The sequence below is a fragment of the Gigantopelta aegis genome, chromosome 12, assembly GCF_016097555.1.
Source record: "Gigantopelta aegis isolate Gae_Host chromosome 12, Gae_host_genome, whole genome shotgun sequence".
Classification (NCBI taxonomy): Eukaryota; Metazoa; Mollusca; class Gastropoda; order Neomphalida; family Peltospiridae; genus Gigantopelta; species Gigantopelta aegis.
In genome coordinates, this window is record NC_054710.1 from 14,849,945 (window position 1) to 14,871,735 (window position 21,791).

Below are 21,791 nucleotides of genomic sequence, written 5' to 3' on the forward strand. Positions count from 1 at the left end.
AAATTCTGTGTGCATAGGTCATATTAACTAGAATTATATATAATTATATTTCTTCTCTCACTCAGTTATTTAACTCAGTCATTTCTATTTAAATTCCTCGTATTAGTGCATACAGCCTGTGATTTATTGTTCATGGGGTGGGACATAGCCCAGTGGTAAAGCGCCCGCTCGATGCGCGGTTGGTCAGGGATCGATCCCCGTCGGTGGACCCATTGGGCTATTTTTTGTTCTAGCCAGTGCACCACGACTGGTACATCAAAGGCCGTGGTATGTGCTATCCTGTCTATGGGATGGTGCATATAAAAGATCCCTTGCTGCTAATTGAAAAGAGTAGCCCATGAAGTGGCGACAGCGGGTGTACTCCCTGAGTGGTCCTTAACCATATGTCCGACGCCATATAACCGTAAATAAAATGTGTTGAGTTCGAATACGATTTTTATGTCAACGAGTGATGTGTGAAAACCATATTTTCACGAATTGCGATTCCTGCCCACACCATGACACTGCCACCACCAAAACGGTCGACTTGTTGCACGCAGTTTGGAGCACAACGTTCCCCTCGATATCTATAGACACGTGTGCGTCCATCAGCACGTGACAGGAGAAAACTAGACTCATCTGAGAACAAAACAGTCCTCCACCTGGCACGTGTCCATATCACCCTCTGCTGGCACCACTGCAGACGCTCCGCTAAGTGACGTGGGGTCAAAACGTTACGTCGCACTGGTCTTCCACTGCCTCCCTCAGCCGATTAGGAACTGTCTGGTCAGAAATTCTGCGTAGTCCAGAGATTTGTGTCGCTGTAGTTGTCTGAAGACGACAAAGTGCCTTGCCACAGCTTGTTGAGTTGCCCCTGCTTGCAATCTCCCAGTGGCATTATTCCATTGAGCTGACGTCAATCTTGGCATTATTACGTTACCTGCAGTGTCGCTATGCGGTCTGTTTGAATCACTGCTGATGTGACCTTTTATCCTCCACCAACGGAGGGTTCGAAATGCAAAGTTACAGAACTTCATGCTGCACGTGCTTCTCTGAGGGTTACGCTTTGCGTTTCAGTACAAGTGTTGACTATGGCTACGTTTATACGAATCGAACGTGTTTTATAGTGTTTTTGCATCACCATTCGCTCACTTACTTGATTGTCTTTACGATGTTTTTAATTCTGTAAAAATAATCCAATAGCATTATGTTTACCAATCTCAAGGGTTTATTTTGTATTATTATTTAACAATAGTATAATATACACTATGTTCACTTCAAACTCATGTTGCTTGATTTGGCACTGCTATGTAACACAACATGGTCATTAGTTTGCCAATATAATAAAATAAAGTCTTATATATGTGTTTGTGTGTGTATATATATATATATATATATATGTATATGTATATGTATATGTATATGTATATCTATATCTATATGTATATGTATATGTATTTACATGTATTTTTTTTAAACTTTAGTCGAGGAGTATTAGGGTTGTTTGGGGGATTTTTTTTAGAGGGGGGGGGGTGTAATATTTATTGCCCCCAGAACATAGGCAGTCTTATATTTAGTTGACTGTCTTCTCTTTTTATAAGCGGTACAAAATACAAAATAAAATTTGAGGGCGACACATAAGCAAATGAAAACTTGTATACAAATCCTGCGACCGATAATCTGAGCGCACCCGTCGTTGTCCGGGTGTGGGGGAAATTACAACGCAACTTTCAAGTTGTCCAACTCAGTCGTTACCGTTGACAGTCTGGAACTAGCATAAACCTCGTGATTGTAGCTTTAATACACATTCACTTAAAGCGACAGTCTCAAAGTTGCATAATAACCAAACTATTCATTTTTCTTGTGACGTGTGAAGATTATACCTTCAATTATATGTCAAAACGACAAAATCTGTGACATCCAACAGCCGATGATTAATAAATCAATGTTGATCTGGTGATGTCGTTAAACAAAACAAACATTTTAATTCAATCATAAGAACTTCCCTTGAGGGTGCTGAAGGTCCGCACCCCTTCCAAAATTTGATTGTGGTACTTTCATCATAATGTGCCAAAACTGCACGATTTTGGGGTGCATTTTCACACCCATACAAACCACACTCATGCGTATGTTGGCGAATATCACACATATATTTATGGAAACTTTGCTTATCAAACCTTCAATAAATGTTTAGCTATCAAATTTTTCACAAAATCAGCTTACGGCTAAACTTTTTACACTGCTGGTGAAAAAGCAATTGTCATTTTCAAAAATATCTCCTTGGCTATCACTAAGCTTAAGAATTTACTTCCTATTCCAAATAATTAGCCTTCAAACATGGATCTGTGCAAAACCAACATGCATTCATTCATTTCAACTTATTTCTGTGCTTATATCCAGTTAAGTTTCAAGTACGCTGTCCTGGGCGCACACCTGAGCTGTCTGTCCAAAACAGGGTTTGTTGTTAGTGGTTAGTGAGAGAGAGGAGGGCTTAGTAGTCTTACACCTTATTTGATTGTGTTACTTTCATCATAATGTGCCAAAACTGCACGATTTTGGGTGCATTTTCACACCAATATAAACCAGACTCATGCGTATGTTGGCGGATATCACACATATATTTATGGAAAGTTTGCTCATCAAACCGTACAAAATCCCTCGTTTCAATAAATGTTTAGCTATTAAATTGTTCACAAAATCATCTTGTTTGAAAATTACCCAAATTGATTACGCCCCACTTTTGTCACAAGAAAAGCCCGGTGTATGAATACCAAGCCTCATTACAGCTAAACAGTTTGCACTGCTGGTGAAAAAGCAATTGTCATTTTCAAAAATAACTCCTTGTCTATTACTAAGCTTAAGAATTTACTTCCTGAACCAAATAATTAGCCTTCAAATATGGATCTATGCAAAACCAACATGCATTCATTCATTTCCACTTATTTTTGTGCTTATATCCAGTTTAGGTTCAAGTACGCTGTGTTGGGCGAACACCTCAGCTGTTTGGGCTGTCTGTCCAGGACAGAGGGTTAGTTGTTAGTGGTTAGTTGTTAGTGGTTAGTGTGAGAGACGAGGATATAGTGGTCTTACTCAATAAGTAGATACTCATTGAGTCGCTCAAACTCGCTCTGGGTGGGAGCCGGTACCGGGCTGCGAACCTACCAGTATTATGTCCGATGGGTAACCACTACGCCAACAAATGGACATAAGGGAGCTAATTGTATACTGCTACCATTACTGGAAGTAGCAGTATACAGTTACAGCTCCCTTGGTAGAATCTCGGGTTTTTTTTATTAAGTCACCTCGGAAAGATTCTCTCGCTTCTCTCAACAAAAAAAAAAAAGCTTTACTTAATTTTGTGCACTCTTTTAATGAAAAACTATTCTTTTTTGTTCATTTTCAATGCAGGTGTACTATAAATTTGCAATTTCAAAATTATTTATATATTAAATCACGTTACAAAATATATTTAATTTTTACCTATTGTCGTTATACGACTTGAATGCCAACCAGTCATCAGACACAAAGTTTAATTTCAAATTATACTATGTTATAACTTTCCACTAAATAATATATAGTTGTCCATAAGATTGTCGGTTATATTTCTGTGTGACCTTCATCCGAGAAATCTATATAAATGTTTTGACGCGAGAATAGAACAATTTGTGTGGATACATTTTAGTGCACCTGGCGTTAGCAGTCGACATCATAGTAACTTAAATTATTAGTAAAGCAAAATAAAAGTTGTGAAAATATTAAAATGCGTTTATTTTACTTAGTAATCGTCAAGTATAACAAAGTGATTTTGAGGATGGCGTAATAGCAATAAATGGGGAGTGCATATTATATGTATAGCAATAAATGGGGAGTGCATATTATATGTATAGCAATTAATGGGAAGTGTATATTGTATGTATAATAATGAATAGGGAGTGCAGATTATATGCCTAATAATGAATGGGGAGTGCAAATTATATGTATAATGATTGGGGAGTGCAGATTATATGTATATAGTAAAAAAAGAAAGACATGTTTTATTTAATGACGCACTCAACATATTTTATTTACGGTTATATGGCGTCGGACATGGTTAAGGACCACACAGATATTGTGAGGAAACCGGCTGTCGCCACTCCATGGGCTACTCTTTTCGATTAGCAGCAAGGGATCTTTTATATCCACTATCCCATAGACAGGATAGCACATATCACGGCCTTTGTTACACCAGTCGTGGTACACTGGCTGGAGCGAGAAATAGCCCAGTGAGTCCACCGACTGGGATCGATCGTAGACCGACCGCGCATCAAACGAACGCTTTATCATTGGGTCCAAACAAACAACAAACAACCCTGAATTAATGCGTATAATGATGAATGTTGATGGTAGGTTATATGTATAATGATGAATGTTGATGGTAGGCTATATGTATAATAATGAATGTTGATGGTAAGTTATATGTATAAGATGAATGTTGATGGTAGGTTATATGTATAATGATGAATGTTGATGGTAGGTTATATGTATAATGATGAATGTTGATGGTAGGTTATATGTATAATGATGAATTTTGAAGGGTAGGTTATATGTATAATAATGAATGTTGATGGTAAGTTATATGTATAATGATGAATGTTGATGGTAAGTTATATGTATAATGATGGGTGTTGATGGGTAGGTTATATGTATATTGATGAATGTTGATGGTAGGTTATATGTATAATGATGAATGTTGATGCTAGGTTATATTTATAATGATGAATGTTGATGGTAGGTTATATGTATAATGATGAATGGGTGTTTGAAGGGTAGGTTATATGTATAATAATGAATGTTGATGGTAAGTTATATGTATAATGATGAATGTTGATGGTAGGTTATATGTATAATGATGGGTGTTGATGGGTAGGTTATATGTATATTGATGAATGTTGATGGTAGGTTATATGTATAATGATGAATGTTGATGCTAGGTTATATGTATAATGATGAATGTTGATGGTAGGTTATATGTATAATGATGAATGTTGATGGTAGGTTATATGTATAATGATGAATGTTGATGGTAGGGTGATGAATGTTGATGGTAGGTTATATGTATAATGAATGATGTAGGTGTTGATGATGGTAGGTTATATGTATAATGATGAATGTTGATGGTATGTTATATGTATAATGATGAATGTTGATGGTAGGTTATATGTATAATGATGAATGTTGATGGTAGGTTATATGTATAATGATGAATGTTGATGGTAGGTTATATGTATAATGATGAATGTTGATGGTAGGTTATATGTATAATGATGAATGTTGATGGTAGGTTATATGTATAATGATGAATGTTGATGGTAGGTTATATGTATAATGATGAATGTTGATGGTAGGTTATATGTATAATGATGTGTTGATGGTAGGTTATATGTATAATGATGAATGAATGTTGATGGTAGGTAGGTTATATGTATAATGATGAATGTTGATGTTGGTAGGTTATATGTATAATGATGAATGTTGATGGTAGGTTATATGTATAATGATGAATGTTGATGGTAGGTTATATATGTATAATGATGAATGTTGAATGGTAGGTTATATGTATAATGATGAATGTAATGTTGATGGTATGGTTATATGTATAATGATGAATGTTGATGGTAGGTTATATGTATAATGATGAATGTTGATGGTAGGTTATATGTGATGAATATGGTAGGTTATATGTATAATAATGAATGTTGATGGTAGGTTATATGAATGTTGATGGTAGGTTATATGTATAATGATGAATGTTGAATGGTAGGTTATGTATAATGATGAATGTAGGTTATATGTATAATGATGAATGTTGATGGTAGGTTATATGTATAATGATGAATGTTGAGGGTAGGGTAGATGGGTGTTGATGGTAGGTTATATGTATAATGATGAATGTTGATGGTAGGTTGTTATGGTAGGTTATATAATGATGAATGTATAATGAAATGTTGATGGTAGGTTATATGTATGAAATGTATAATGATGATGGTAGGTTATATGTATAATGATGAATGTTGATGGTAGGTTATATGTATAATGATGAATGTTGATGGTAGGTTATATGTTATAATGATGAATGTTGATGGTAGGTTATATGTATAATGATGAATGATGTTATATGTATAATGATGAATGGATGGTAGGTATAATGATATATGTATGAAATGATGAATGTTGATGGTAGGTTATATGTATAATGATGAATGAAGGGTGTTGTATAATGATGGGTGTTGATGGTAGGTTATATGTATAATATAATGATGAATGTTGATGGTTATGGTAGGTTATATGTATAATGATGAATGTTGATGGTAGGTTATATGTGATGAATGATGATATGTATAATGATGGGTGTTGATGGTAGGTTATATGTATAATGATGAAATGTTATATGTATAAATGTTGATGGTAGGTTATAATGATATAATAGGTTATATGAATGATGAATGTTGAAGGGTAGGTTATATGTAAAATATAATGTTGATGGTGTTATATGTATAATGATGAATGTTGGTGGTAGGTTATATGTATGAATGTTGAAGGGTATATGTATAATAATGAATGTTGAAGGGTAGGTGTTATGTATAATGATGAATGCTGAAGGGTAGGTTATATGTATAATGATGAATGTTGAAGGGTAGGTGTCACGGGGATCCTATAATACCCGTAACTGAATGAAACACGATTATCCAAATATCTCTCCTAACTGTATATCTATTAGATCTCTCTGTATCGGGCAGTATATACCCGAGTGGCTCGTCTCTAGGTATGATGATAAAGAATGTTGATGGTAGGTTATATGTATAATGATATATATATATATAGCACGTTTGTTCACTAGAAAACACAACGAAACACAATACACTTTGGGTAATTGCCGCAGTTAATTACTTACAACAACAATAATAATAACAACCCAGAACTAATCACTTAATTAATTAATCACTATGTTTACACAATATTCTAATCACTTCACCGTGAACGTGTGATAATCGAGAATCGCTGCATGGGGAACTTAATTAATAAAGGAATTACAACTCTATTCCTAACTGATTAATTTTTAATTAACCCTTAACTACTCATTCAGTAACCTTGTAATACACAATTAATACTGGTACATATCACCATAAAGACAATAACCTACAGTTTACCTGGGTCCTCTAGGATGACTGGTTAAGCTTTAATAATTTTAGACAGTGAAACCTACAATTTACTTCGTCAATTTACCGGAAACACTGTCTAAATAATATTGGTATAATACAGTATTAAAATATTTAAAGTCACATCAATCACATCAAGGTTATACAACAGAGCAAAAAAATATATAATTACCAAGTCCAGTCGGACTAACGTTCCCCGGGGCCGTCCAATATGTTTCTCCTCGATATATCTTAAATCCTAGCTATTTATTATAAAACCGAATATCGCCTGGGGGTACAAGGCGGTACCGAATACCTACAAGTGATATTTCCACAGAGACCAAGACGGCATATTTTTCTTAGATGGTCAGACTAGCTGTCGCCAATTGCTGACAATCCCCTGGTCGTAAACCGCACTACCGAAGGTATTACGTAACTACTGGCCACATGGCCTCCGCACCTGATCTGGGTGTGTATTAGAGGGTACGGTCGCGCGGAGGTATTACGTAACAAAGTGCCCACCTAGTCTAAGTGCATATTGGGACTGCACACGGCCCTCTAAAACAATTAACATCGCCACAGGCGAAAACAAATAAGAGCATGTTCCGTCACAGTAGGTTATATATATAATGATGAATGTTGAAGGGTAGGTTATATGTATAATGATGAATGTTGAAGGGTAGGTTATATGTATAATGATGAATGTTGAAGGGTAGGTTATATGTATAATGATGAATGTTGAAGAGTAGGTTATATATATAATGATGAATGTGGAAGGGTAGGTTATATGTATAATAATGAATGTTGATGGTAGGTTATATGTATAATGATGAATGTTGAAGGGTAGGTTATATGTATAATGATGAATGTTGATGGTAGGTTATATGTATAATGATGAATGTTGATGGTAGGTTATATGTATAATGATGAATGTTGAAGGGTAGGTTATATGTATAATGATGAATGTTGATGGTAGGTTATATGTATAATGATGAATGTTGAAGGGTAGGTTATATGTATAATGATGAATGTTGATGGTAGGTTATATGTATAATGATGAATGTTGAAGTGTAGGTTATATGTATAATGATGTAGTTGAAGTGTAGGTTATATGTATAATGATGAATGTTGATGGTAGGTTATATGTATAATGATGAATGTTGAAGGGTAGGTTATATGTATAATGATGAATGTTGAAGAGTAGGTTATATGTATAATGATGGGTGTTGAAGTGTAGGTTATATGTATAATGATGAATGTTGATGGTAGGTTATATGTATAATGATGAATGTGGAGTTTAGATTATGTGTATAATAATGAACGGATAGTGTAGAATATATGCCAGGGGTCGCGTTAAGATGCGTCCATGCGTCACTGAACGTATGGAAAGCAGACTTGGACGCCTGCTTATCACCACAAGTGATACTAAACCCGTCCCAGTTTATTTTCAAAGACGCATTCCAGACGCACGTTTAATCCATTATTTCATCATCACCACGTCGTAAGTCCTGAATGCTACCCCTGTATGTATAGTAATGAACATGGAGTATCTAGATTTAATAGATGTGCAAACATTAATGGGGATTACAGGTTATGTGTATCATAATGATCTATTTATTATCACACACGAAACTTACTTCTCCTTTTTCTTTTTTTCTTTTTTGTTTTTCTTTTTTTTCTTTTTTGTTTGTTTGTTTGTTGGGGGGGGGGGGGTTGTTATTGTGTTTTGTTTAACGACACCACTAGAGCACACTGATGTATTAATCATCGAATATAGGATGTTAAACATTAGATGTAGGAAACCCGCTACATTTTTTTCATTAGTAGCAAGAGATTTGTTTTTATATGCACCATCCCACAGACACGATAGCAAATACTATGGCCTTTAATTTACCAGTCGATATGTTTTGGCGAAAACACCAACGAGGATCGATCCAAGACCGACCGCGCATCAGGCGTGTGCTTTAAATGAAAGGAAATGTTTTATTTATCGACGCACTCGACACATTTTATTTACAGTTATATGGCGTCGGACATATGGTTAAGGACCACACAGATATTGAGGGGGGAAACCCGCTGTCGCCGTTTCATGGGCTACTCTTTTCGATTGGAAACAAGGTATCTTTTATATGCACCTTCCCATAGACAGGGTAGCACATACCACGGCCTTTGATGTACCAGTCGTGGTGCACTGGCTGGATCGAGAAATAGCCCAATGGGCCCACCGACGGGGATCGATCCCAAACCGACCGCGCATCAAGCGAGCGCTGTACCACTGAGCTATGTTACGCCGCTTGTGCATCGAGATAATCAAAAAGTAAAGTTTGTTTAACGACACCACTAGAGCACACTGATTTGTTTCTCTTATCATCGGCTATTGGACGTCAAACATATGGTCATTCTGACACTTTTTTAGAGGAAACCCGCTGTCGCCACATAGACTACTCTTTTACGACAGGCACCAAGGGATCTTTTATTTTCGCTTCCCACAGGCAGGATAGCACAAACCATGGCCTTTGTTGAACCAGTCATGGATCACTAGTCGGTGCAAGTGGTTTACACCTACCCATTGAGCCTTGCGGAGCACTCATTCAGTAGTCGGTATCTGGATTTAAAATCCCATGCCTCGACTGGGATCCGAACCCAGTACCTACCAGCCTGTAGACCGATGGCCTAACTACGACGCCACCGAGGCCGGTCGAAATAATCATGAATGTATATGTTATAAATGTAAATTGTATATGTGATTAGTATTGTTACTTACAGCTATAGAATATAGCTATGGCATGTGTATATTATTTTTATATGCCGATATTCACATATGTTAAAGTTTCTCTTCTTTTTTTTTTCTTTCTTTTTTTTTTTAACGACACCACTAGAGCACATTGATTAATTAAGCACCGGCTATTGGATGTGAAACATTTGGTAATTCCGAGTCGTAGTCATCAGATGAGACCGGTTAGATTTTTTCATGCACTTTCCCATAGACAGGAAAGCACATACCACGGCCTTTTGACCAGTTGGGGTGCACTGGTTGGGACGGAAAAAAATAAACAATCAGCTGAATGGATTTACCGAGGTGGTTCGATCCTGCCACGCAAGCACCTCAAGCGAGCACTCAACCGACTGAGCTCACATATGTTACTAACATGCACCAAAATTAAGTCAATTTTATTTGATCATCATTCTTCTGTTTTGCTAAGTATAATAATTTTCCATTTTCAACGTAAAATCATTTGTAAAGTCGTCTAAAATTCGCTTTTCTTCCTTTCTCTTTCAGATCGTCTACAAATCCCTTGAGTTAAAACATTATAAAGGTTTTTAGACATAAAATGGTTGTCCATATCGGATTCCTGATATGAACAAAGAATGCAGGAATTATGATTGTGCATGGGCATACAACGTGGCACTTAACTGGGGTGGGTCTGATATATTGATGTTTTGGTTATAAAATATGAACCTATTTAAGACCAAGCTTTGCAATGTTATCTCCACGTAATTCCTGTCAAATTAATCGGACGTAAGGGAAGCAAGGGGTGGGTGAAGAGATTCTGGGACCATCCGATCACCACACATGATGGGGTATTATTTTAATTCTGCAAATTTGCAAAGGCGGCTTCGGAACGTTTTGGTCCCATTGGGTCTGCCCATGATTCATACACCCAACACCCTCATCTAGATTCGCCGCTGAGATGTATACCAACTTTTATAAAGTGCACTGGCCATACAAACACCAAGAACACTCCAAAAATATAATTATATGAGTTCTTATAAAAATATTATAGCCTACGTGTAATACAGACTGGGGGAATGTATATTACATGTATAATATGCACTGCGGAGAGCTTATTCTACGTATAATCTGACTGGAGGGGGAGGGGGGGGTTCACATTATATGTGACACCGGCTTTGCACCTTTGCGACGCGTCTGAAGTTCAATTAAAATTAAACAAACATGGAGAGTCGGATGCTGTAGATGTTAATCCTCCAGTTAATGGCTTTAGATCAAATGTCCAATAATGTCCTGTAGCCCAAGTGCATGAAACATTAAACTGTAACCGTTTGAATAAAACAGCTTTTAGCCACTCGATATACCGCTCAGCAAATCCATAAACATCTCATTGTGTTTTTGTTAATCTAGTGGAAATAGCTTTCATGCAGATCTTCAACACCAGCAAGCTCAGAAGACTGCAAAAATAAGTAAACAAGTCAAATGTTTGAACTGGAAATGAGTTTTTATTAAAAACGACAAATTACACACGCGGTCACGCTAATAGAGGCATTTCACATTGCACTGCGTATGTGCGAGTTGCGGAGCTAACCGTGAACTCACGCGAGATCTCGCAAATTGGCGAATATGCGACAAGACAAGAATTTATTTACACTCGGGTCGTTGCATAACGGCAAAGGAGGAATATGTGCATATACAATGTATAGCATTCACGTGACAAGATGATTGATAGTAAACATGTACAAAGACCAATAAATAAAATTATATAAGAACACGGTGTATAACAAAAACTCTAAATGCATTAGATACATGTACATATTGAAGAACATCGTCATACACATATAACAGGTTGGTGTTTATATAAATATGATCTAGATATACATCATGTGTGGCCAAGTACTTATAATCGTAATCGTAAACTCTATTAACGTGTCTCTAAGGTTCAGGCACGTCTCTCCCACACCCAATCTCTGGCATGGCCAGTGGTCGAGTGTGGGACAGAAAAATTACTTATTAATGGGACAATTTTGAATTATTTATAAAAGGCATAGGGAGAAATTTTGATGCGTCGTTGAAATAACCTATGTTATTTAAATAAAAATTAATTTTAATTACTTTAGTGTGACGCTTGAAACAATGAAAATTACACAATTTATATGTCCTTAAAAAGATTAAGATTGAAAAAGATTAAAGAGGGCAATTCCGGGTGCCCAAAAAGACTAATATAAAAAATTTAATATACCCTAGACTCATCCAGAACTCTGCCTTCCAGCTAAGACCAAAGTGGAGAACCCGCCCTACCACCCAACCAGCCGACACGACGCCCCAAAAGAAGACCCCGACACCAAACCGACCCCAAAAAGGAGACGAGATGCCCCGGACCTACCCTGCCCCAACCACGGGTGGACTAAATAAAAACACCTAAAGACATTTATTTAATTAAAAACATCCACCCCCATACAGAAATTATTATTAAAGTATATAAGTACTTATAAGCAAATATGTCATCGTAATCATGATTATATATTTTTGTTTTGTTTGGTTAGGGACGTTTACAGTTGCTAATATTTATATTTATAAAATATGCTAATGTATTTAATATTCCGATTCGCTTACTGTTAATTAATTCTTTAAATTTATAAGTACTTGGTCGTTTATAGTAATATGAATGTCTATACTGAATCCTTAACTTATGAAGAAAACAATTGCGAATAAAATGATAATGAAACACATCGCCAATATCATTGACGTCGCATAGTGTTCACAGTCTCTCATCTATAGGTATGTTATTCCAAAGGGTAAATAATGGTTAGACGTTCTAAATATTATGAAAACCGACCACAGCTTTTCAGGAAGTATACTAAAATAATGTTCAAGAAGTAATTTTTCTTTATATAGCTCGTAACTTTTCCCTCTCGATGATTCTGATAAGTTATTTCTCCATATTTGTAGATATTGATCGTATTGCCTTTGTTTGATTTGTTGCGAGAGACAGTTTACTGATAGGAAAGATTGAGATATCCATGCATTGCTCATTCCTATGTGATCCCAAATGTTTTTGATAGTTGATTCTGTTAGTAAGAAGCCAGTGCACCACGACTGGTATATCAAAGGCCGTGGTATGTACTACCCTGTCTGTGGGATGGTGCATATAAAAGATCCCTTGCTTCTAATCGAAAAGAAGTGGCGACAGCGGGTTTCCTCTCTCAATATCTGTGTGGTCCTTAACCATATGTCTGATGCCATATAACCGTAAATAAAATGTGTTAAGTGTGTCGTTAAATAAAACATGTCTTTCATTTCTTTCCGTTAGTAAGATGATCATTTAACATAGTTTTGTACAATAAGAAAGAGAGTTTTGATTCTTTTCCTCATATAAGCCGAGCCCAGTAGTATATCGTTCTTCTATATACAACTAATTCAACTGGCATTCTTCCTAGCTCTCCGTATAATGGTGTTGCTTTCTTAACAGGTAAAATATGTCTAAACAAGTTGATTTGTACAGAGTTAAATATATCATTTTTCTCGTGCCCCTAAATTTAGCAGTCATATAATGATTGGAAGGACCACCGAGTCGAACATTTTTAAAGTTTGCATTCAGTTGACAGATGGTATTCCTTTGATTTCTTGGTAGCCTGTTGACTAAGTCTGCTCTTGGTAGTTCGGAAGTTATTTAATTTACTAAAAAGTAATTTCTAAATATATGTATTCTTTAAAATGTTCTAAAATAGTGTTTCCAATCTCTAAAGTATGTTTATATTCTTTAGTAGTTCCGATTAAATGGAGAAAAAAAATTGTTTTGTTTCTATTAATTTTAAGCTTCCAATCATTGCAATACTGGTAAAAAGTATTTAAAGTATTAGTCCGTGGGCTGAAGGTATCTATATTTTAGGATTATGAATGTTAACATTGGATAAACTAGGAAGCACTATGGTTTGGGGGGAGGGAGGGGAGGTTAAAGTGAACCATGACGCAAGATTTTTGGAATTAGAATTATGGGGTAGGGATAACAGAAATGGACATAACGGAAGTTTAAACTAACAGAGAATACTCCGTGACCACTCAAAATATTGGTATTGGTGACCTCTGTTCGTTGGTGTCTATATTATAATTATTGTGTCATTATGTAGGTCACCAAAGGTCAAAAGGTCACAGATTTTAGGTAATGCTTAAAATCTGATATATAAGCATTTATTTGATTAGTACACCCTTAATATTCCATTATTACTGTGTTAACAACTTGAAAACTGTAGGCGACATATCTTGCAACAAATCCGAAAAACATAGTTTAGTCAATTCGTCGGGGGGGGGGGGGGGGGGAGGGGGGGGTGCAAGGTGGGCCCCTTCAGCCCACGGACTATAGAGACGAGATGGATTGCATCCCGTCAAGAAAACCCCTAGATTGACAGTCATTAGACGTTGAAGGTGTAGTGCTGTGCTGAAATGCAAATCTTGAACAGCCGGACCCGTCTGAAAGAGAGAGAGAGAGTATCAGACTAGGGTATAGTCCAGTCGTCATGGGTTGGTATAGTGATGCGGACGGGCCCCGACTCCGGAGGATACGAGATGGTATCAATATGAAAACAAAGTAAAGTCTAGAAAAGAGTGGTAGGGGTCGACCCCGCTTCCTATTTCTTCTTAGAGTGGGGCGGTCAATCTTCCAGTGCTGCTAGGACAGGCTCGGTCATGTACAGACTAAACGCGAACAACCGTGGCGTTCTGCAGAATGGCCGTCATACGAATACGGAAAAACAAGTCGACATAAGTCAGCCGGATTAAGTTGAGGCAAGGAATCTCGCCAGAAAAGAATCCAACCTGGTGGTGCAGAATGTCGAAACAAGAAGTGTACTCTCCCTCGGTGTCGTCGTGGTTAAGCTATCGGGCATAAGGCTGGTAGGTACAGGGTTAGCAGCCCGGTACCAACTCTCACCCAGAGCGAATTTTAACGACTCGATGGATAGGTGTATGGCCACTACACCCTCTTCTCTCTCGCTAACCACTAACAACTAACCCTTTGTTCTGGACAGACAACCCAGAGCGAGTTTTAACGACTCAATGGGTAGGTGTATGGCCACTACACCCTCTTCTTTCTCACTAACAATTACCAACTAGCCCCTGTCCTGGACAGACAGGCCAGATAGCTGAGGTGTGTGTCCAGGACAGCGTGCGTCAACCTTAATTGGATATAAGCAAGAAAAATAAGTTGAAATTGAAATGAAAAGGCATATCAGAATTGTGTATTCTGTTTTTATGAGGAACTATTTCCTAAACCGGACTGTATTAAGGTGCTAAAACAAGTAACGACACAACAGATGGTGGTGTGGTTCGCTAATAGACTCACAAGTTGACCTCACCATTCTATAACATCGTCTGGTAAACTAAAACACAAACATCACTAAAGATTAAACAATACGACAATCTCCCATCTCCATCCTGTAACATGGTAATAATACAAACACAACTACAGCTTTAATAAGCTCACAATCTCCCATCTCCATCCTGTAACATGGTAATAATACAAACACAACTACAGTTTTAATAAGCTCACAATCTACCATCTCCACCCTGTAACATGGTAATGATAAAAACACAACCACAGTGTTAATAAGCTCACAATCTCCCATCTCCACCCTGTAACATGGTAATGATAAAAATACAACTACAGTTTTAATAAGCTCACAATCTCCCATCTCCATCCCGTAACATGGTAGTGATACAAACACAACTACAGTTTTAATAAGCTCACAATCTCCCATCTCCATCCCGTAACATGGTAGTGATAAAAACACAACTACAGTTTTAATAAGCTCACAATCTCCCATCTCCATCCCGTAACATGGTAGTGATAAAAACACGACAGTTTTAATAAGCTCACAATCTCCCAACTCCATCCCGTAACATGGTAGTGATAAAAACACGACAGTTTTAATAAGCTCACAATCTCCCAACTCCATCCCGTATCGTCGTTAAAGTTTGTTTTGTTTAACGACACCACTGTGTACTAACACAAAATACAAACACAACGACAGTTTTAATCAGCTCACTATCTCACCTCTCCATCCCGTAACATCGTATACTAACACAAAATACAAACACGACAGTTTTTATCAGCTCACAATCTCACCTCTCCATCCCGTAACATCGTATACTAACACAAAATACAAACACGACAGTTTTAATCAGCTAACAATCTCACCTCTCAATCCTGTAATAATTTAATCAATCACCGTTGTGAGGTATAGATAAGGCAATTCCAACCCTCGGGATAAAATGTTTTTTTTGTGAGGGCTGAGGTTTACCCTTACAAAAACATTTTGTCCCGAGGGTTAGAATTGCCGTATCTATACCTCACAACGGTGATTGATTCTTGTTCTTGCCTATTTAATTACAGTAACAAAACATTAATTTTGTAAGCTACGGTTTGTTTATTGTAGAACGATTCATAAACATTTCATCTACAACCTCCTTTAATCGCATGCGGAAAAATATAGTCCACATTGTGCGTCACCATAAAAATGTAACAACTTACCAATAAATATAAAGTTGAAAATATTAATTTGTTTAAATATTTTTTAAACAATGATACAACGTTAAATGGCAAACAGAATTCTGAAGAAAAAAAACCCATCTCACATCTCACATCTCCATACTGTAACATCGTATACTAACACAAAATACAAACATGACGTCAATCGTTGTAAAACATGAGTTATGACGTCACGCTTATGTAGAAATCGTCTAGCCTGGGTCGGACAGATTTATCTAGCCCTAGGCAGGGTTTCTGCCAGAGGGTAAAATGGGTATGGCGCCATACCCCGATTTTTTGGCACATTTATTTCTAAAAGTTAACCTTTTGACAAAATTAATTACTCTTATCATTAATGTATCATTTTCTTAACCCTAACCTTAAACTTTCTGGGGGAGGCCTCCCATACCCGCTGTTGACCGTTTGCATTCATTTCCATTGTGCCATACCCAAAAATTGTGCAAAAGCATTGTGCAAAAGCTGGCTAACCTTGTCCAGTGACCAAGAACATCGTATACTAACGCAAAATACAAACATGACAGTTTTAATAAGTTCACAATCTAATATCTCCATCCCATAACATCGTATACTAACGCAAAATACAAACATGATAGTTTTAATAAGCTCACAATCTAATATCACCATCCTATAACATAGTTATTATCTGAGCGTTCGAAGAAGAAGTAGAACATAGTTTACGCCGAGGTCATAATTACTTCGACATATCACCAATAGACAAACAAGGAAACCTGTTGGCGTCTCATACGTTAATCCTTTCATTTCAACTTATTTTTGTGCTTATATCCACTTAAGGTTCAAACACGCTGTCCTAGACACACACCTCAGCTATTAGGGCTGTCCAGGACATTGGGTTAGTTGTTAGTGGCTAGTGAGAGAGAAGAGGGTGTAGTGGTCTTACCCCTACCCACTGAGTCGTTAAAACTCGCTCTGGGTGGGAGCCGGTACCGGGCTGCGAACCCAGTACCTACCAGCCTTATGTCCGATGGCTTATCCACGACGCCACCGAGACCGGTTAGGCTAATCCTACCAATAAAGAAGCAGGGGATATTTTATATGTACTTTCCTTTAGATATTGTGTTATTAAAACTCGCTCTGGGTGGGAGCCGGTGCCGGGCTGCGAACCTAGTACCTACCAGCCTTATGTTCAATGGCTTAACCACGACGCCACCGAGTCCGTTTAGGCTAATCCTACCAATAAGGTTGCAGGGGATATTTTATGTGTATTTTCCCATAGACAGAACAGTACACAGTGGTCACGGCATTTGATGTAGCAGTCGTCGAGCAGTTGGTGGGATGGAGGGACACATGGAGTCCACCGAGGACGATCGATCGTGCGACCCGTCACACTTCAGGTGACAAATCTACCACTGAGCTACACTCCGCTCAGTGTCTGTGCTAAATGCCAAGCTCGATTCTATACTGGTGGCGAAGTGAGCGACGAATCAGAACACACGGTGGTTTCACGTGACGTCACAGATCGGATGTCCACCATCTTGGAGACGCTTATGTCAGAGAATTGTGTAGATGACGTTCTTGGAGTCGAAGGCTTTCTTTGTGCAGAGGACGTGTTCCTGTTATCCTTATGATGACAAGTCAACTTCTGTCCGAGTAACTGGCGATATTCAGACGAACTGGCCATCAGAATGAAAAAGTTCTGTCCGAAGTTGACGAGATAAATAACATTGAATAGCGGCCACAGATGATTGGCCAATTTTAAGGCCATGGCATCACTTTGTAAACTCTCGAGCATGTATTCGGTAGCCTCCGTAACAGTTCGTGGAATCAGTGTCACGAAGGCAAACACGGAAATGAGTATCAGCGGAAGGGTGTTTTTGTCTTGTCTTTCTTTCGTCGCCTCGGAACCGCCGCTCCGTTTAAACTGCTGACGAAAAGACGCACTTCGGCGAATCCAAATCACTGTGACTATGTTTAGAATGAGAATTGCAACATAAGGCAGAAATGCGTTTTTTAGTAATTGCTGGAATATCAGGTAGCGAGTCAGGTGCAGGTTAAAAGACGGTGTGCATTCGTCATCTTCAATATCCAGGTAAATCAAAGAGACAACGTTAAGAGCTGCAGACATCAGTGTCACGGTCGAACACAGTTTGAAAGCCTTTGACTTGGTGCACAGCTTGTGGCGAGACAGAGGGAAAACGACACACACGAATCGGTCGAGGGTCAAGGCCAAGACCAGCCATGGAGACAATGTGTAGGTCGTTGCTTCAATGAAATTCCATCCCTTGCACACAGTCACGTGCAATGTGTGAAAGCGACCGAGATACCGGTATGTGTCCAAAGTATCCTCCGTCGCAACCATCATAAGTAACATGCTGTCTGACACCGCCAACCATCTCAAGTAAACTGAATATGCAAGTAACCTGAGTTTTTCGTCAGACATCAGAATGAAGGACATTACGTTTCCCACGACTCCCAGTGAGGCGATGATCAGGATAAACGTCAAATACGTTTTCCCCTCAAGTCTGAAGTAAGGCCATCGATTTCCGCCTACCACGTCTTCTTTGTCTGTGATTTCTTCCATCACGGTGTCGTTGATAAATCTCAGGGTTTCATTCATGCTAAGAATACGTCCCAGCACACTGGAATTCATGGTTTTGTTTTGCGATTTCACTCTGACGCGAGTAGATATTCGACCAGCTGCAATACACAAAATACACAGTTAGGTGTCATATCCACATACATTAACAACGTTTTTAAAGTTTGTTTTGTTTAACGATACCAATAAAGCAGGGCCGTCTTAAGAATATTTGAAGCACACGGGAAAGGCAATGTACTGGGGCCCCTACCCCCCTTAATTTTTTTTTTTTAAATTGATTTTTGGGGCCCCTGAAATCACGTGGCCCCAGGGCAACTGCCCGGTATGCCCATGTGAAAAGACGGCACTGCACTAGAGCACATTGATTTATTAATCATCAGCTAATGGATGTTGAACATTTGATAATTTTGACATATAGTTCTAGAGAGGAAGGGTCATTTATAGGCTATACACTATCCCACAGACAGGATAGTACATATCATGGCCTTTGGTATACCAGTCATTGTGCACTGGCTGAAACGATAAATAGCCCAATGAGCCCACCGACGGGGATCGATCCTAGACCGACCACGCATCAAGCGAGTGCTTTACCACTGGGCTACGTTCCGTCCCCACACATTAACAAGACACACGGAATGTATACACAGTAGTGCATCATGATATAATCGTCCAAATATTACTGTAATAAACAATAAGTATGTTCCTCATATGCTATTGTGTAACGGCCTGAGCGTAATGAAGTTCTGTTCTGTTTGGGGGTTTTCGCATGATGCGCGGTCGGTCTGGGATCGATCCCCGTCGGTGGACCCATTGGGCTATTTCTCGCTCTTGCCAGTGCACCACGACTGGTATATCAAAGGCTGTGGTATGTGCTATCCTGTCTATGGGATGGTGTATATAAAAGATCACTTGCTACTAATCGAAAAGAGTAGCCCATGAAGTGGCGACTGCGGGTTTCCTCTCTCAATATTTGTGTGGTCCATAACCATATGTCCGACGCCATATGACCGTAAATAAAAATGTGTTGAGTGCATCGTTAAATAAAACATTTACTTCTTTTCTTTTTGGGGTTTTTCTTTTTCAGAACACACACACACACACACAGCGCGTGCATTATTACATTTTATTGAAGCAGAAAATATAATGTTGTAAGGCCACCGTAGCCTTTTGCAATAAGGTGCAATTTTTGTTGCATGCAACAAAACTCATACGTCGTTGCATCGTGTGCGCTAGCCTGCGATGCAATTTTTGTTGCATGCAACTGAAATTGCTCCGATCAAACATGTTTGATTTATTGCATGTAATTGCACGTTGTCGCAAACGTGTGCGCCTTCAATGCAACAAAACGTTGACGCAATAACTTAAACTGCCAATGAACGGATAGCTAGTGATCACATGACTCAAAATGGCAGCCTCCAGCAGCATGTGGTCTACAGAAAAAGAGGATGAATTAGTGGCGATGTGGCACACAATGCCATGTCTTTTTGACACAGCATCCCCTGAATATAGCAACATGGCTAAAAGGGGAAGGTGTCTTGCAGAGATGGAATCTGCGCTTGGAATACCAGGTATGTTTAAATAGGTTTTCTACATGAATTGTGTGGCTATATCCTAATGGACCAAAACGCGTCCGGGACGAATTCGGTGCTACTTTACGTAAATTCAGTCTTCTACGTCATAACAAATATGTTATAGAACATATCTCGATGACTACCATCGAAACAAATACGGGGGGGGGGGGGGGGGGGGGGCGCTATTTTGACTGTCACTTGATCACTGCTATTCTAAAATTGCTGTTTGTTGCATGTGTGTGCGGATCAGTGCAATGAGAAAAAAGTTGCTTGCAATCACACAAGTTGAATTGTATGCGACAAAGTTGCAAATTTCTGCGGTGGCCTTTAGGCTATTGTCCGTTTGCGTCGAAAGAGAACTGATCAATTGGCATGAAACTTCATAATGAATAAAGATAAAATGCATACACATATAAATTTATTAAGTTTTAAACCCATGCCATCTCAAGTAGCATTTTTTTTTTTTTGGGGGGGGGGGGGGAATGTTCAGGGAAATTACAAATTACCATCAAACTGCATAGCTAAAATATTCTTTTCTAATATAGGTTTTAAGGCGGTTAATGAAACATCCAAGGTAAATGAACGACCAAACTGTAATACATAATCAGAATGAATGAATGAATGAATGAATGAATGTTTAACGACACCCCAGCACGAACAAATACATCGGCTATTGGGTGTCAAACTATAGTAATGCCAACAAATAAGGTGATGATCAACATCAATATAAAAATTCAAGATTTAAATAAAAACAGTGTAAAGAACCGTGCAAAAATACAAATATCACAGATAGATACTGACTTTTACTCAAAACTTTAATTGTATCTCGAAGAAAACAAGGGGCTTTGTGCTGTATTGGCCATTCTCAAAGAGAATGCTACACCCCTGCACCACGGTGAGGTACATAATCAGAGCCATATCTCGGTACAATGCAGTAGAATTGGGATTTGGCTAAATAGTGGATGATTCCATGGATCTCTATGTAGCGCCTCGCCTATAGGAGGACAGCCACTCTCGAGGATATCTTTTACTCCCAGACTAGTTTATTAAAGGGGACATTCTTGAGTTTGCTGCATTGTAAGATGTTTCCGACTAATACGATATTTCTACAATTAAACTTACATATTAAATATATTTTCTTGTTTAGAATATCAGTGTCTGTATATTCAGTGTGTTTCTGGTCGTCTTAATATTTGTAAGAAGCTCAAACTGGATTGTGTTTTCAAATAATTTC

At 38.1% G+C, this 21,791-nt stretch overlaps 1 protein-coding gene across 1 annotated transcript; it reads right to left on the reverse strand.

Moving 5' to 3' along the window:
* Window positions 1-17,846: 17,846 nt before the first annotated feature.
* LOC121385851 (5-hydroxytryptamine receptor 2A-like) lies at window positions 17,847-19,007 on the reverse strand. The gene has a single exon (XM_041516640.1). The coding sequence runs from the start codon at window positions 19,005-19,007 to the stop codon at window positions 17,847-17,849; it is 1,161 nt and encodes a 386-aa protein (XP_041372574.1).
* Between the last annotated feature and the right edge of the window lie 2,784 nt (window positions 19,008-21,791).

Excerpts from the sequence above, each read along its gene's own strand:
- LOC121385851 (XM_041516640.1), bottom strand. The coding sequence starts at position 19,007 with ATGAATGAAACCCTGAGATTTATCAACGACACCGTGATGGAAGAAATC.